The sequence below is a fragment of the Zea mays genome, chromosome 5 (genome assembly GCF_902167145.1).
Source record: "Zea mays cultivar B73 chromosome 5, Zm-B73-REFERENCE-NAM-5.0, whole genome shotgun sequence".
NCBI classification, from domain to species: Eukaryota; Viridiplantae; Streptophyta; class Magnoliopsida; order Poales; family Poaceae; genus Zea; species Zea mays.
The window spans coordinates 90,232,588-90,251,115 of NC_050100.1; the positions used below are offsets into that span (position 1 = coordinate 90,232,588).

At 44.4% G+C, this 18,528-nt stretch overlaps 1 protein-coding gene across 1 annotated transcript; it reads right to left on the bottom strand.

Annotated features, from left to right (window-relative positions):
* Window positions 1–14,372: 14,372 nt before the first annotated feature.
* Window positions 14,373–18,508, bottom strand: LOC103626685 (probable gamma-aminobutyrate transaminase 3, mitochondrial). The gene is made up of 7 exons (XM_020538048.1): window positions 18,414–18,508; window positions 17,127–17,372; window positions 16,443–16,533; window positions 16,270–16,348; window positions 15,935–16,050; window positions 15,752–15,850; window positions 14,373–14,751 (listed from the first exon to the last, which is right to left on the bottom strand). Exons 1-6 carry the CDS (start codon window positions 18,506–18,508, stop codon window positions 15,776–15,778), a joined length of 702 nt encoding a protein of 233 aa, XP_020393637.1. The 3' UTR covers window positions 14,373–14,751; window positions 15,752–15,775.
* Between the last annotated feature and the right edge of the window lie 20 nt (window positions 18,509–18,528).

Consider the following 18,528-nt stretch of genomic DNA (forward strand, 5'->3'; position numbering starts at 1 on the left):
ATCTGTGAGTCAATTATGTCATATGGGATATAATTGTCTATTTACAAATATAGATGTGTCTGTCTTTAGAAGAAGCGATGGTTCATTAGCTTTTAAGGGTGTATTAGACGGCAAACTTTATTTAGTTGATTTTGCAAAAGAAGAGGCCGGTCTAGATGCATGCTTAATAGCTAAGACTAGCATGGGCTGGCTGTGGCATCGCCGCTTAGCACATGTGGGGATGAAGAACCTTCACAAGCTTCTAAAGGGAGAACACGTGATAGGTTTGACTAACGTGCATTTCGAAAAAGATAGACCTTGTGCAGCTTGTCAAGCAGGTAAACAAGTGGGAGGAGCACATCACAGCAAGAACGTGATGACCACTTCAAGACCCCTGGAGCTGCTGCATATGGACCTCTTCGGACCTGTCGCCTATCTGAGCATAGGAGGAAGTAAGTATGGTTTAGTTATTGTTGATGACTTTTCCCGCTTCACTTGGGTGTTCTTTTTGCAGGAAAAATCCGAAACCCAAGGGACTCTCAAACGCTTCCTCAGGAGAGCTCAAAATGAGTTTGAGCTCAAAGTGAAAAAGATAAGAAGCGACAACGGGTCCGAGTTCAAGAACCTTCAAGTGGAGGAGTTCCTTGAAGAGGAAGGGATCAAGCACGAGTTCTCCGCTCCCTACACACCACAGCAAAATGGTGTGGTAGAGAGGAAGAACAGGACGCTCATCGACATGGCGAGGACGATGCTAGGAGAGTTCAAGACCCCCGAGTGCTTTTGGACGGAAGCCGTGAACACGGCGTGCCACGCCATCAACAGGGTCTACCTTCATCGCCTCCTCAAGAAGACGTCGTATGAGCTACTAACCGGTAACAAACCCAATGTATCGTACTTTCGTGTATTTGGGAGTAAATGCTACATTCTAGTGAAGAAGGGTAGAAATTCTAAGTTTGCTCCCAAAGCTGTAGAAGGGTTTTTGTTAGGTTATGACTCAAATACAAAGGCGTATAGAGTCTTCAACAAATCATCGGGTTTGGTTGAAGTCTCTAGCGACATTGTATTTGATGAGACTAATGGCTCTCCAAGAGAGCAAGTTGTTGATTGTGATGATGTAGATGAAGAAGATGTTCCGACGGCCGCTATACGGACCATGGCGATTGGAGAAGTACGGCCACAGGAACAAGATGAACGAAATCAACCTTCTTCCTCAACTATGGTGCATCCCCCAACCGAAGATGACGAACAGGTACCTCAAGTGGAGGCGCTCGATCAAGGGGGAGCACAAGATAATCATGTGATGGAGGAAGAAGTGCAACCGGCACCTCCAACCCAAGTTCGAGCGATGATTCAAAGGGATCATCCCGTCGACCAAATTCTGGGTGACATTAGCAAGGGAGTAACTACTCGATCTCGATTAGTTAATTTTTGTGAGCATTACTCTTTTGTCTCTTCTATTGAGCCTTTCAGGGTAGAGGAGGCCTTGCTAGATCCGGACTGGGTGTTGGCCATGCAAGAGGAGCTAAACAACTTCAAGCGCAATGAAGTTTGGACACTGGTGCCTCGTCCGAAGCAAAATGTTGTGGGAACCAAGTGGGTGTTCCGCAACAAACAGGACGAGCACGGGGTGGTGACGAGGAACAAGGCTCGACTTGTGGCAAAAGGTTATGCCCAAGTCGCAGGTTTGGACTTTGAGGAGACCTTTGCTCCTGTGGCTAGGCTAGAGTCCATTCGTATTTTGCTAGCATATGCCGCTCACCATTCTTTCAGGTTGTACCAAATGGATGTGAAGAGCGCTTTCCTCAACGGGCCAATCAAGGAGGAGGTGTACGTGGAGCAACCCCCTGGCTTCGAGGATGAACGGTACCCCGACCACGTGTGTAAGCTCTCTAAGGCGCTCTATGGACTTAAGCAAGCCCCAAGAGCATGGTATGAATGCCTTAGAGACTTTTTACTTGCTAATGCTTTCAAGGTTGGGAAGGCCGATCCAACTCTTTTTACAAAGACATGTGATGGTGATTTGTTTGTGTGCCAAATTTATGTCGATGACATAATATTTGGTTCTACTAACCAAAAGTCTTGTGAAGAGTTTAGCAGGGTGATGACGCAGAAATTCGAGATGTCGATGATGGGCGAGTTGAACTACTTCCTTGGGTTCCAAGTGAAGCAACTCAAGGAAGGCACCTTCATCTCCCAAACGAAGTACACGCAAGATCTGCTAAAGCGGTTTGGGATGAAGGACGCCAAGCCCGCAAAGACGCCAATGGGGACCGACGGACACACCGACCTCAACAAAGGAGGTAAGTCCGTTGATCAAAAAGCATACCGGTCAATGATAGGTTCTTTGCTTTACTTATGTGCTAGTAGACCGGATATTATGCTTAGCGTGTGCATGTGTGCTAGATTTCAATCCGATCCTAAGGAGTGTCACTTAGTGGCGGTGAAGCGAATTCTTAGATATTTGGTTGCTACGCCTTGCTTCGGGCTCTGGTATCCAAAAGGGTCTACCTTTGACTTAGTTGGATACTCAGACTCCGACTATGCTGGATGTAAGGTCGATAGGAAGAGTACATCGGGGACGTGCCAATTCTTAGGAAGGTCCCTGGTGTCATGGAACTCTAAGAAACAAACATCCGTTGCCCTATCCACCGCTGAGGCCGAGTACGTTGCCGCAGGTCAGTGTTGCGCGCAACTACTTTGGATGAGGCAAACTCTCCGGGACTTTGGCTACAATCTGAGCAAAGTCCCACTCCTATGTGACAATGAGAGTGCTATCCGCATGGCGGAGAATCCTGTTGAGCACAGCCGCACAAAGCACATAGACATCCGGCATCACTTTTTGAGAGACCACCAGCAAAAGGGAGATATCGAAGTGTTTCATGTTAGCACCGAGAACCAGCTAGCCGATATCTTCACTAAGCCTCTAGATGAGAAGACCTTTTGCAGGTTGCGTAGTGAGCTAAATGTCTTAGATTCGCGGAACCTGGATTGAATTGTAGCATACATGTAGTTATGCTTTTGATCATGTTCCTTTTTTGCATTATGTTGCTTATTATGGTGCTCAAGTTGTACAAACACTCCCTGGACCTCACAAGTCCGTTGCAAAGTGATGCACATGTTTAGGGGGAGATGTGTTACAACTTGACCCTTTGAGACTAACCTTGTGCTTGAGTTTGATAATTTAGTCTCGAAGGAGGATTGAAAGGGAAAAGGTGGACTTGGACCATGAAAGACTTCCACTGCACTCCGATGAGAGGGTAACTAATTCCAAGTTCATCTCATGAAATCTTATTGCCATTTGCTCTTAATTGAAGACTTTGGTGAGGCAATGAGGTTAAAAGGCCAAGATTGATCCCGTTTTGGTGCTTGATGCCAAAGGGGGAGAAAATAAAGGCCAAAGCGATAAATGGATCAGCTACCACTTGAGAGATTTTGAAAATAGTAGAATAGAGTTTTTGTTGTGTCAAAAGCTTTTATTGTCTCTCTTGTCAAAAGTTGGCTTCTTGTGGGGAGAAGTATTGATTATGGGAAATAGGGGGAGTTTTTGAAATCTTCGATCAATCTCTTTTGGAATGACTCTCTTTATACTTCAACATGTGTGTTTGACTTAGAGATAGAGATTTGAGTTTGATTTGCAAAAACAAACCAAGTGGTGGCAAAGGATGATCCATATATGCCAAAATTGAATAAAACCAATTTGAGTTTTTATTTAAAGTGATTTTGCACTTGTTCTAGTTGCTTTATATTGTGTTGGCATAAATCACCAAAAAGGGGGAGATTGAAAGGGAAATGTGCCTTTGGGCCATTTCTAAGTATTTTGGTGATTGAGTGCAAACACAAGTGCTTAAATGTGAAAATATGCCCAAGGATGATCAAAGTACAAATCACAAGTTAAGGTATGTTTCTAAGCCTTAGTACATTGGTTTTGTGTACTAATATATTTGTCTAAGTGTTAGAAACAGATAGAAGAAGAGAAGAGAAGACTTGGCTGTGTACAGCCAAGGGGCTGCTTCGGTCTGGGGCACCGGACTGTCCGGTGGTGCACCGGACAGTGTCCGGTGGTGCACCGGACAGTGTCCGGTGCGCCAGGCTGCCTCGGCCGAAGAGGCCGCTCTCGGGTTTTTCTCCGGCGACTTCGGCTAAAATTCACCGGACTGTCCGGTGTGCACCGGACTGTCCGGTGAGCCAACGGTCGGCCGGGCCAACGGTCGGCCGCACGATCGGCGCGCGACACGTGGCCGAGCCAACGGTCGGAAGGAAGCACCGGACTGTCCGGTGTGCACCGGACTGTCCGGTGCGCCAGATCTGCAACGGTCGGCAACGGTCGGCTTCGCCATTTAAGGAAACAAATCGGGCACCGGACAGTGTCCGGTGTGCACCGGACTGTCCGGTGCGCCACGAGACAGAAGGCAAAGATGGCTTTCCAGATTTGTTCCCAACGGCTCCTAGCTGCCTTGGGGCTATAAAAGGGACCCCTAGGCGCATGGAGGAGTATACCAAGCATTCCTACAACTCTTCTAAGCACCAAGACATCAATCTCACGCATTCGTTTCATTGTGATAGCATATAGAGCTCTTGTGGAGTTGTGAACTCTTTGTGTTGCGTTGCGAGCTCTTGTTGCGACTTGTGTGCGTGTTGTTGCTCTGATTTTCGAGTCTTGTGTGCGTTGCTCATTCCCACCTTACTCCGTATTCTTTGTGAACTTAATTGTAAGGGCGAGAGACTCCAAGTTGTGGAGATTCCTCGCAAACGGGAAAAGATCAAAGGAAAGAAAAACACCGTGGTATTCAAGTTGATCATTGGATCACTTGAGAGGAGTTGAGTGCAACTCTCGTCCGTTGGGACGCCACAACGTGGAGTAGGCAAGTTTTGTACTTGGCCGAACCACGGGATAACCACCGTGTCAACTCTGTGATTGCTTTCTTGTGGTTATCATGTTTTGAGTTCTCTCTAGCCACTTGGCCATACTTGTGCTAACCCTTAACAAGTTTTTGTGGCTTAAGTTTTGAACTTTTACAGGATCACCTATTCACCCCCCCCCCTCTAGGTGCTCTCACTGAGTGAGTGCCAAAAACTCATTGAGCTTTCTGTCCATAATTCCGGCTGGTATATGGTGTCCTCTGAAAGCTGCCTTGAACTCCCTCCACTCCACCTCTCGGTCCTCTGGCTGCATAGCAAGAAAATGATCCCACCAAGTCCTTGCGGGTCCGCGAAGCTGCTGGGTGGCGAACCTGACTTTGGTGACCTCTGAGCAAACTCCATGGAGCAGTGGGAATTTGGATTCCACCACTCGCAGCCACACATCTGCATCAAGTGGGTCCTCCGCCCTTGTGAACAGTGGAGGCTGTGTGCTAAGGAATTCCTGATAGGTGGCCGCCGCGGGGTGACGCTGGTGGTCTCCACCACCATAATGCTGGGGTGGTGGCTGACGTTGAGCCAGCTGCCTCAGGATCTCATTCTGCTGAGCCATGAGCTCCTGCAGGGTGGGAGGTGGTGGCGGCGGTGGAGGAACATGCTCGTTCTGGCCACGACGCTGCCTTCCGGCCATCTGAAAAACCACATACTTACTTAACACCACAGTTCCAATTTCAAGATTTTATCATGGGGAAAAAGTTAAAACAGCATGATAAACTCCGACTTCAACAAAAGGGATTTTAAAGGGGCATAAATTCTTCCTTCCAAATTTAAACTGATAATAGCATCCATCAAACAAGCTCCCAAGAGAGTTTAACATGATTACATCAAATTGTTCCAAAATGACTCAACTCTATCTAGCCTAGTACCCCAAGGGTGCAAAAGCTAAGCTAGCTGCGAGGAGTCCGACTATCCAACTTCTAAGCCTATCCTGAACACCTAGTGAGCGAACGAAGCAACGCTCGACTCGGGGGAAGGTGGTCTTCCCGAGCCAGCAGTGTCTACACTAGAGGCAGGCTCATCTCCTCCCTCAATGTCGACGTCCTCGTTGGCCTCCTGGTCCTGGATCTCCTGGTGGTGCATGTCCAGGTGCTCGTTAGCCTCAGCAAGCTGCTGCTGAGTGTTAATGAGCTGATCCTCTAGGACCTCGATGGTGTTCTCCCTGGTGCCTACCAGCTCCTCCAACTCCTGAATATCAGTGGATAGCTGCTCCACCTGCAAATCCTTCTCCACCATTTCTTGAGATAAATCAACCACAAGTTCCTCTCTGTTGTCCAATGTAATCTTTGTTGCCTCCAGTAGTGCCATCAGATGGGACATTGCCTCACCGCGCATCACTTGCAGACGGTACAAAGCATTCATGCACCGTACTGTCAAGTGCGCAGTCTGACCTGGGTAGATGGCCCAGATATCCTTGGCATGCTCCACCCGATCCTTCCACATTGGGTCGTCCTCCTTCTCAGCGGGGAACAAGCCAATGGGGTGGGTAGCCAGCTCCAAGGGATGGAATCCGCAGAAGGTAGTCAATCCATGCAGAGCGATCGCCTCGATCGTATCCTCTGCTCGGTATCCGAAAGACTCTGAGTCCAAGGAGCGCCAGCCTGGCTGCAGGGGATGAGGCTCCAAAGTCATCCTCACCCTACAGCGGGGCACCCGGTGCTTCTCGAACTGCTGCACCGCGTACTGAGGGGGTGTCGTGTATCCAGCCCCCTGAAGTACCTCCCACAAAATGCGGGGAAAGCCCTCTCGTGCAAGTCCGTCAGTGTGGGTCAGTGCATTTCCGTCATCGGAGGATCCGTGGGAAGTCATCTGTGTACGGTTAAGCGTAAGTAAAAGAAAAAGAATTATAAAAAGAACAAGGAAAAGTAAAACTCAGCCTTTCTCTAGTTAAGTAGAAAGGCACTAGGGACCTAGTTGGTTGTTATCTTGTTTTTAAGTCCTTTACTCAGTTATCCATTGCTTAGTTATAAATGCATGCATGCTCGTCCTGAACGACCTCACAACAAGATAAAAGGAATAGGGAAGAACTCCCATCCTGTAAAAGTGGCCTGTAGGGCCTAGTTTCTTAGCCACCTAGCTACCCTTCTATTATCCTAAGGCTTCACGTCCTAGGTCTATCCTGCTCGCCCTGCTATCTATCCAACATTGTTTCTATCAAATTTTACTTGGAAAATTGATGGTATTTACATTTTATTGATTACTCTGTGGTGGTACAAGCTCCGATACCAGCTGTGGCGGAACTGCCCGAATTATTCCAACTTAAGTGCCCAAGTCCCGCCTTAGAGGCTAGACCACACTTAAATGGGAATAACCCGTCAATCCCTCGGATCTAGTCCGATACGGCCACTGATAGGATCAAGTACCACAATCTCACTCGAAGGTGAGTCACAGAGCAAATACAATAAAGCATAAAACCATACATGTCACAATGTTAAATTATTACATCACCATCATCATCATCGGAGTTTTTGCAAAAGTAACCATCATTGTTCGAAGTGCAGCGGAATAAAACTAACGGTAATTAAACAGAGAGATGGGGAAGCCTGTCCCATCACTCCACATGCTCCTCCTCAGCCGAGGCAGGGTCCCACTCAACAGTCCAACCCGGTGGCAAGGTGGACGGCCAAGTTATCCCAGCAACCATCTCCTCCAGAGAACCTGTAAAAATTATGCCACAAGCAAGGCTGAGTATACTAATACTCAGCTAGACTTACCCGGTGTGAGGAGTCTACTCCTCTACCTCTAGACATGCAGCTGTTTGGCTGTGGGGTTTGGTTGCCAAAAGCACTAGCTGAGTTTCTAAATCAAGATTTTAACTTAGTCAAAGTTAAGTGTGACTCTCTTAAGGCTAAAAGTGTACTATCTATTCATACAAAGTAGCAAACATTTTAGCAATCACATCTTATATCATCTCCGCATCATTCCACTTGTTACTCAATGTAGCAGCATGGATCAAGCAGTCTCATTAGCTGCGAGAAGCAGACGATTCGAATCGAGTTTTTATCCTTGCAAGGTAAACCTAAACACACGACATGTAGGGGCACTCCGTCCCCACATCAACCGTCCCCATCGATTCCCCGTCAGCAGAGAGGGGCTCACCGCCTTGGCGTACAATGCCTCACTGACCCCGACTGGCCGTCGTGCAGTGACCGCACTTGTACCCACCATAACCGGAATGGGAGACCTCGTCTCAGGTCGCATGAGGAGGGCAATCTGCTGCCGGGTTCAATCAGGTACTAGGCTTACCGATTTACCATATTTCTCGGTATATGTTCAGTACATTCAAACGCTTGACTCACGGTACCACACCTTAATCCTTATTCAAATTTTTATCCCGTAGACAACCAATCCCCATGGATTGTTGCCCACAACCAACATTAGTACGATATGAAAGTGGGTACAATCAATGTCCTGACCTCGCGCGAGTGCTAGAAAAATCACTCGTCTTCTACCGAGATCCTACTTAATAAAGCAACTACTCGACCTGTCATACTAGTATTCATCTCAAAAGGATTCCTGAGATCATGCAACTAGGGTTTCAAACAATTCCTACACCTAAGTGCACAATCATTCCTACAATCATTAAGTGAAGTAAAATAGCATAAATAACAGGTTATGCATAAAACCGGGGCTTGCCTTCCAAAGCAGTGGCAGGCAGGTCCTCTGGTGCAGGCTCGGGTGCTGGATCTGGGGCTACCTCCTGAGCAGCTCCTTGCTCCGGCACGAGGATGTACTCTCCGTCAGCAAGATTACAGTCTATCAAAATGCAATGAACATGTATGTCATGATTATGCAAGATTTAAGAACATTAAGCTACAGAAACTAAGTCAAGAATTAACTTAGGGTTCCCTGGTTATGTGGGTCTTCTAGTGGTATATATATACATAGACTTATTACCTTTTAGGTTTAGGTTTTCTTTTAGGATAACATAGTGGATTTGCATTGTCTTTATAGATTTCAGTGGACAAATTTACAAAGGTCTTAGGATGACATTAATTTCCATTATCCATTTTCCTTTCTTTAATTTCCATTTAGGGTTTCTAGTGTAGGTTTGAACTACGACAGTGTTTTAATAATTTCCAAAAATTCTGTAAAAATTACAGTGGGTTGTCACTTGCTATTCTAGCTTGTTTTAAGAATTTGAGGCTTAAAGTATAAAAGCTAGGCTTTAAACAAAAATAACAATAGTTAGGCAAAATGGGCCACTTTACACTACACCTCTTAGTTAGGGGTAGGTTCTGTCCTAAAGGTTATTTTTGCTGGCATCCCATAGTAATAATAGGCCTTTGTGCTGAAAATCACAGAAAACTAAGGGGTGGTTATTTAGTTATGATTTTCTTAAGTTTAATGTCAAAAAGGCACTTTCTACTACATTATTATTTGAAAAATGTCAAACAGCAGATTTCATATTTTTCCTAAGTTCTTTCTAGTAAAACAATAGTTATCCCAAGGGTGGGGGTGTTTTTACCTTGGGGTTATTTTTGTAGAGTTTTTCTAAGTTTTACTTGTTTTATTAAAACAAAAGAGATCTTACTTATTTTACACTAAAACAAGGTATGATATATTTTTCCAGTGAACTATATTGAATAAGTAACCTAACAAAAATAGAGGTACTCTCTGGTTCATTAATTAAATCACATTTTCTATTTTTCTTACCCTTAAGCATATTATAAAATAAGGGGTAAAAACTAACTTAATGGAGTGGACAGAGAGGTTTAACATTTTTGTTTGGGTTAGTAGGTAGATACAAACTTCTCAAAATTTTTCTAACCCTGGTCAAACAATATTCCTATTTTTCCTTCTAATATTGAGTTTTGAGTAGTTTTCTTATTTAATTTAAAACTTCAGAAAGAAATACAGAAACCATGGGTTCTATTATTTTTATCTGATAGTTCATAAATTCCAGAATTTAGCAAAATTGGTTTGAATATTTTTGGATGATTATTTTTCAAGTTATGCATTTATTTAGCTATCTGTTATAACAAAAAGAAAAGAAATTCGAAAATGGAAAAGAAAACAGGTTTACGCTGAGGCCCCTGGGGTTTTTCCTTTTCTTTTCTCACAGAACAGCCCTTGGTCCACTATTGGCTTGGGTCACTGACATTGCGCAAAGCCCCCTGGACTTAATTAAAATCTAACCCGCGCTCCCTGACCGGCTTAAACAGTACCCGCGGCAAGGTTTACGACGGTGGGGCTTACCGGCGGCAGTAGAGCTCCGGCGGGGTGGTCAGTGACGTCCGGGAGGTCGCGACGGTCACGTCGGTGTGCGGGTCGGTGTCGGAGGTGGTCGGAGCTACCCTGGCCACGAGCACAGGCGGCGGGGGTCGTCGGCGGCTCCTGCTCCGGCCAAACCACGGCGGTATAGTTCAATTAGGGTGCACGAGGAGCTTCACGGGGTGACACAGAGGCCATGCGCGCAACGAATTGGAAAACGGTGCATGGGCTTACCCGGTCCACGTGCGCCGGCGGGTTCTTGAACTCCGGTGAGTACGATTGGGCTACTCCGGTGACGAGGGTCCCCGGGTCAAGCTTGAGCAAGTCTCACGGCCTCACCAGGAAGCTAACTGAGGGCCTAGATCGAACGGAGGAGGACGGGAGAGGGGCTGGCCACGGTGGTTGCTCTCGGGCGGCACTGGCGGGTCGCGGGGAGGTCGCCGGAGTTAATGGCTGGCTCGGGCAAGTCCAGCGAGGTACGGAGGAGGTAACGGGGAAAGCAACCAAGCACTGGGGCGGGCTTTATAGCCGTAGCGCGGGCGTGGTCACGGGCGGCCGCGGGCGCGCGGGGGTTCGCACACGGGCGTGCTCTGAGCGCGCCCCCGGATGCCAGCTCGCGTCGAACACGTGGAAGCTTGCTTCTGCCATGGTTCAACGGCCGATTAGAGCGCCATAGCGTGCGTATCTTGGCAAAGTCACTGTGTACGGTCGCTTCTCTGCTCCAAATCCTATCTTTTCGCTGTGAGTTCCAAGTCGAGATATGGTCGGGGTAGGGAGATAGAGAGGGGAGAAGTTTGCTGTGTCAGCTAAGCCCGAACCGAGACAAAAGGGGTGTCAAGTCGTGTCTAGCGCCCTAGGGTAGGCGTCATCTCTTTCCAGGGTGTTCTAGGGTTAATTTGGCGCCATTTTGTCAATTGGGTCGAAAGGTTTTGAAAAGGGGATTAAGGTGAACATGTGGAATCTTTGTGCAAGGGTTAGTTTTTGTACTTAGGCAAAAACTGAATTCTCCCTTGTGCTGAACCTTAGGTGAACTTTTTAGGACTTTTCTGAAAACTTTTTGGGGGTACTTCCTTACTATTAATTGTAGGTTATGAAGTATATTACAACTTTTATATTTGGCCCAAACCATGATCATAAGGTTTACCTGATCTTTTGATCATAACTTCAATTATGGTTCCCATTGCCTATGGGGGGTCTTGCTTTAGGGTTTTGGGAGATCCCCACTTAGATGTGCATGATAAGCTAGGGCATGACATCCAAGGTGGATTACACTTGCTTAGGACCTAGAATTCCAAGTTTGGTATACTTTGCCCAATTCAATCTTCATGTGATAATAGGTAAAAAGGGGGTAACCCTGGGGTGGACACCCTGAGTAACACCTGGGGTGTTACAAGTATCTCGCCGGAGAAAAAGATCTGCCACAGCCACGAGGAAACAGTGACCCGCTGGGGCCATCCTCAATCGTGACGTCATTGACGATAAACCCTCCACCCATTGACTCGCCATTGTCCCCACGCTATTTTGCACCTTTCCTCATGGGTGGTGGAATAAAAGATCATCGAGGCAGTGTGCGCCGGCGAGGCCCGCCACCACAGGGAACAGAAGTCATCGTGCCTGTGACCGGGGGAGGAAGAAGGGAGGATAGCCGTGCGATGAGAATTTAACGTTTAGGATTAGAGTTGTGGCATACCGCTTCGATGTTCGATCATAGCCGTTGATCGGCGTATTCACGATGGAGATTAGATCATGCCATAGTATATGATGGACCGTAGGATCAGATTTGGATGGCACAGAGCAAAGCTGGGTTATCATTTCGGCCAGATGTGATGGGAACCGTCTGATCTTGATCGGAGGGGCTTGGATGGATCTAGAAACCATAAAATCCACGCCATAGGTTTTGGATCCTATGGCCACAATCGTGGGCCGCTTCGGCTAGTATACGATCTGATCTCCGCCGCTGACCAACGATCCAACGGTCCCGATTCGCCGATACCCCTTCGGCAGGACAGATTTCTAAAAGAGCCCCTGGACTTTTGATGAACTAACCCGCAGTCCAGAATGTTGATAAGATCATTGCATAGATGTCCTAGAATTTACAAAATAAACCCTGAACTCTTCTGAAATAGAAGTCGCAGCCCAAAAAAATATAAATAAATCTAAAAAAGTGATTACTAGTTTTAAAATAAATGTAGAAACTTGCAAAAATCATATATCTCATATCTTAGCTCTGATTTAATCTGTTCAAATTGCATTGGCTTTGTAATAAAATTTCCCACACATTAGTAACATTGTTTTATCATGTAACATGTTTTGAAAATTGATGAAGTACTTGATTAACTTCTCTAATTACAGCGAAAGCAATATTTTAATCTAGTATATGTCTATAATTTGACTGAGATATGATTTCTAACTAATTTATAACTTAGAATAAGGTTCAATTAAGTTATTTAATTGTAGTATCTTTATCACATGAATTATAGTCAACATAGAATATAGTTTTATTGTTTAATCACCTAAATCTTTGGAAAATCATATACTCTTAACTGTAACTCTGAATTTAGTGGTTTTCGAACCTACGACCTCATAGCAAAGCGTAGATTATTCTTATGTGGTTTATTCTCAATGTTATTTTTATGTACTTGTCTGTTTGTATGTATTGCTACGAGTAGCAGCGAAGCTACGAGTCACCGAAGACCAACTTGGTGAAGTACCTGGAAATTCGAGTTACAGGCAAGTTGTGCCCTTGATCACTCTTCTTTACCCAATAATGTTGTTGTTAATCATTGTGACATGCTCAGGTCAATTTGATGGGACCTAATAGGTTTCCCTAGCATTATTTATCCCACACCTTGCAGACAAAAGACTAATTGGGTAATTTCGCTATTGCTCTACCTGGTTTTGGAAAATTAATGTTATATTATGATCATGTTCCAGATATTCTGTTGTTTTAATTATTGTTCATGACAAGATCATTGTGTTAATTGGAACATGGAGCTTAACTTGAGATATCTGTGCTACCACAAGGGTGGAATGGGACACCCTTGGCTGACTAATTAGGAAAGCTAGTGGAGGACTACCTTACCCTAAAGGGGCAAGGACAGTAGAGGAGCTACGTATAGGGAGGTTCTCGGGTCAATCAAGCTGCGATGGCTTTTCGGACGAGGGATTCCAATATTGCCCTTCTCAGAAACCATAGCGGGTTTTCTGAAGCTAGTGGAACTTTTAAAGGCCTCGTAGTGGATCCGTAGCCATTCACCTCGGAAGTGTCTAAGGGCCTTGAAAACCCTAACACGACTTGTGCCTAAAGGGTGCAACCTCTGCAGAGTGTAAAACTAGTATATCAGTCGTGCTCACGATCAAGAGCAACTCAGGACTCTCGCATGATTAATTTATGGAACTAAACTTAATCTGTCATATGCATTGCATCGCGGGTGTTATTATTAATTGTGAACCCTTATTTAATTGGGTTGGTATCTACTTATACTTAGTAACTGCTAATAAAATTTTGACCAACTCTAAAAGCAATGCTCAGCTTTAACCATCTCCTTTGGTAAGCCTTACACTTCACATGAGCTCCCACCTTTGGTGAGTTCATGAACATTATTCCCCACAACTTGTTGAGCGATGAACGTATGTGAACTCACCCTTGTTTTACTCACATCCCCTAGGTCAAGAACAGGTACCACTGCACGAGGCGCATGAAGGTTGATGTGATGAGTTGGTGACTGGTCTAGGCCGTCGTCTCCTAGTCAACTAGGGTTGCTGGATCGTTGTCTTCGTATGATGTAATTATTTAACTATTTTGTATAGAATTCCATTATATATTAATGATGTGACATTCGTTTATGTACCATGAGTCATCATATGTGTGAGACTTGATCCAAGCACACATTTGGTGAAGTTCGCGCCCGGGTTTGCACTACACGACGGTTCACTTACAGCGACCTACGGTTGGTTGCTAAAACGGCCTTCAGCGACCTACGGTTGGTCGCTAAAAACTTTTAGCGACCCATAAGGATGGTCGCTGTAAGTGCCGTCGCTAAAGGCTTTAGCGACCGACATCTCTTTAGCGACCGACCGTCCGTTGTTAATATTGTATATTTAGCGACCAACTGTGGGTTGTTGTACTATAGATTTAGCAACCAATCGTGAGTCGTTATACTATACATTTAGCAACCAACAGAAAGTTGCCCCTAGTTATAGTCGTTAATAATGATAATATATCATTAATTAGCATTAACAACTGTTATATATATACAAAAGCATCACAAATCACCAATTTTTATACACATAATCACATAGATATACAAATTTAATTAGTATTGCACAATGATAGATCCACATACATAAACCATCAACAGGCACCACAACAAAATCATTCACAAAACCTACACATGTTATTATGTTTTGCACATATTTGCAAACACTTTACAAAATCATTCACAAAAGTACTAACGTTTCAAGTGATTCGCAAAAGCTTTCACAAAAGCACTCCAACTTCTTGTATCCTCTTGTTTTAAGGCACAAGCTTGTAGGGGTTGTGATGTCGCCACTTACTTGATGCTAACAAGACATTTCCTTCACCAAAGCCATCTTCAACACTTCGCCCATAAAAAAGATCAATTGTCATTTTCAATTGCATGTCTGCAAGACAAGTGATAATTGCAATAAGTAAATTATAATCTACATTTATATAATCTAGACTACCAAACAACTACATATAGACATATAGTAGACTACCAAACAACTACATCTATCCTCCACAAGCCGGTCAGGTAATCCTCAAGGACATGGCCAGTGACCCCAGCCCTAAGGGGAGCGATGGCCCCAGGCGGTCAGATAGCAGGCGCCCAGCTGATCACCTTTCAAAGGGAATAACATCCCTAGGTGGCGTCGGGCAGGTGTCTAGCCGGCCAGGCGACCGCCGCTCTCATCCCCCATCTGTTGGTATGCTAGCTGCTGCAGTGAGCCAATGAGGTACAGGATGTTCTATGGTCTAGAACTTCAGTTCATGTTCATCCCACTTTGATTGCCAATTCCAATTTTTTGGCATGAATAATTGATTCTAAATTGCTACATAGAGTGGCATTTGTTTACATCCATGGAAGATAAAAAAATACTAAAGTGCCTTTTGTCCACAAGAAACACTATGTTATATGTCATCCCGATCATTTTAAATGTATCCTATTATTTCTATTCATCATTACATCTATTAAGTTGTTTATTTAGTTTATGACTGATAAAAATTTCTACCTTTCAGTTATTTAGCCCCCCTTTGATCCACTTATAGATCCGTCAAAGGGTATTGTGAATATTCTGGTAATTAAACTAGCACACCGACATACAACTGAACAGTAATGAAAATAAAAGCAAAATGATAAGAACACTAAACATGGTACATGACTGAACTGAACATCATGATCCAACAAAAGTAACAATTCGCAATGAAGGATCCAACTATGGCCCTACACTATACCACAAAGCCAAGGGTATGCTACTCTGATTAAGCAGATGCATTCCTTATTGCTCCATAACAAGAAACAACTGTCGCTATGCAACCGACTACAAGGTTCCAGCCCAGCACTATACTGAAATAAAGTTTGAAAATATACTATATATTGGACACTGCCATCACCATCCTCACCGTCGTTACAACCAGTAGCATCGGCTAATTCTTCCTGGATTTCAGTTCTCCAATCTGTTCCTCTGTAGCCTTCAGAGCATCGCCGAATTTGCTTATGATCTAAGAGGGCAATCAGGCTGTCAGTCTCATGATGGTTAGATGATTGTATCAGTAAGGCAAAAAGTGACTGTAAAATGGTCTTACTTCTTCGACTTCATTGGGAGTCATGATCAGCGGGGGTGACAGCATGATGCTGTCCCCAGCCACCCTGATGAGCATCCCACGCTTCTCGCACTCCGTGCCAAATATCGAACCAACACCTGGAGTTACCAGTCGTAATAAAATCAATATACTGTCACCATTAATCAACTCGGCAAGGTTTCTTCTAACTCTGGGGATAGTGACAAATTTTGCCTCGACATGCTACGCTAATTCATAACATTAAGTTAACTCTTCAGAGAACAATTTTGGGCCGCCTTAAAGTTGGATTACTTCTGAAATGTTTGAAAAGGGGACATGAGATCAATAAAACAACGAACCCCATTCAGCTGGAAATGGATCATTTGGAGATTTGTTGTCGACAAATTCAGTTCCAAGTATCAGTCCCAGACCGCGTATCTGTATGGAGGAGCAACCAATGTATCAGTATAAACAAGAAGAAAGGATCCTCTGAAGTATGTAAAAGTAAGAATTTTCTCATTTAGATGTGCACCTCCCCAACAATTGGGCTGCCTAAGAAGGCCTTGATTCCCTCCTGGAACCTTGGAGCAATTTTGTTAACGTGTTCTACAATATTCCTTTCCCTAACGACCATTATATGAAGGATTAATCAGACACATATATACAGAATAGATTTACCATGATGGGATTAGATTTACCAAGTTTATTGCTCTGAGAATAGTTTACATCCGTTATTTCTGGGCTAACGAGAATTGCTCCAATTGGCATATATGCAGAAGAAAGAGCCTACTAGGGGGAAAAGTGCATTAAGTTCACCATTAATTTTATAAAGAAGTTCTCTTGTAATTAATAAGTATTTTATATTGAACTAACCTTGGCTATGGAAACAAGATCTGGTTTAATATTATACATATCACATCCAAACATTGTCCCTAGTCTTCCAAATGCAGTAATGACCTAAAACAAGATGTTGACTTAGTAAATTCTCGACCTCTCCTCCACGAACAAGCCGTGACGCAGAGACCTAATGGAATCACGTAAGAAGCAGAACAATATGCCACTAGTTGAAGAAACAATCAAATCGAACCAAAGTGGAGATCTTTACAAATTAATTCGAGATAATAACTAGGCAAACCACTATACCATAGTTTCATTCAATAGGATGGGAGAGCAGGCGATTCGAGCTGTTGATTGGGAATCTCAACGAGCTGCTCACCTGCAGATTGGAATTGGATCGATGGATGGACCGCGGACGCCCGCACGCCGATTGGATCTCCTCCTCCTTGGACGGCTGCTAACTGGGTTGGGATGGGACAGGAGCCTTCCTCGCCACAGCCGCCGTGTCGTGCTGCTCCTCTTCTCCGAGACGCTGGGAGCCTCGATTGGAGACGTCTGGAAGACGGGAGGTGGAGAGGTATGACGTGACGGAGTTTCGTCGTCGAACTCCACCGGCGCGCTGAACCTTCAGCTCGGCCTGCAGGAGGACGCTGGGAGCTTCGGCTGTGGCGGGGCAGGAACGCGCTCGCGACAACAAACGGCGGCTGCCCTAGGTTTAGGTGGCGACCGGTTAGGGTTAGGGGAGTGCGGCTGGGCTTTAATGGGCCGATTTGGTTAGGTTTTGTTTTTTTTCTTTTTTTATTTCCTTTTCTAAATTTGAAATATATTTTTAAATAACCCTAAAATTTATAGTAATTAAACCAAAATTATTTATAAATAAAATATTAATTTTGTGTTAATAATTATTATATTTTTTATTTACTAGGATTTTCATTTAAGAAGAAATGTTATTCAATAACCAAAAATCAATCATGGGCAATAAAAAAATTATTCCAAATGCAAATACATAACAAACACTTAAAAGAAAATTCATTACCATAAATATCTTTAATAACTAAATGCATTATTTTTATTTTATGATTTTTATGGTGTTACAGTTTTCTTTTCCATAATTCTTTTTTTCTTTTCTACAATTGTTTTTTTCTTTACTACAATTTAGCTATCAATGTTTACTTGTTTTAATTAATTTTTAGTCACTAACATCTATAGGTACGTTCAGGCTATAAGATTTGATAGTGATCCTTGCTCTATAGCGACCGACCGCTAGTCCCCGACAACATCTATAGCGACCAACCATAAGTTGTTACATTTCTAGACTTTTAGCGACCAATCGACCGTTGCTATAAAAGGATTTAGCGACTGACCGTCGGTCCCTAACCTTTAGCAACCAACAGTTGGTACCTAATAAGGGTCGCTAAAGATCAACCGTCGTGTAGTGTTGGTGCCCCTAAAACCCGGGTGTGACACCGAGATCGAAAATTAGGTCAAGGCCATCACGACGTTGTCGTCGGGGTCCTTGATGGATGAAGGTCTCCCTGTCCTTTGTCAAAAGATGTTGTGAGTAATTTGGTGAGTACTTTCTCCCTCGCCTCCTCTTGCTCCCTCGGTTTTCCCGGTGGTAACAATCGACTGGGTTTTCACAGGAGTTGGACCTTTGGAGCCTTGCCTTCTGCCCTTCCTGCAAATGCCACCATAAAGGCGGAGCAGAAGTGGAAGAGGCAGGCGGAGGCAGAGAACTTTGTGACATGCCAGAAATGCCATCGAGCAAAGGAGGAAAAGAA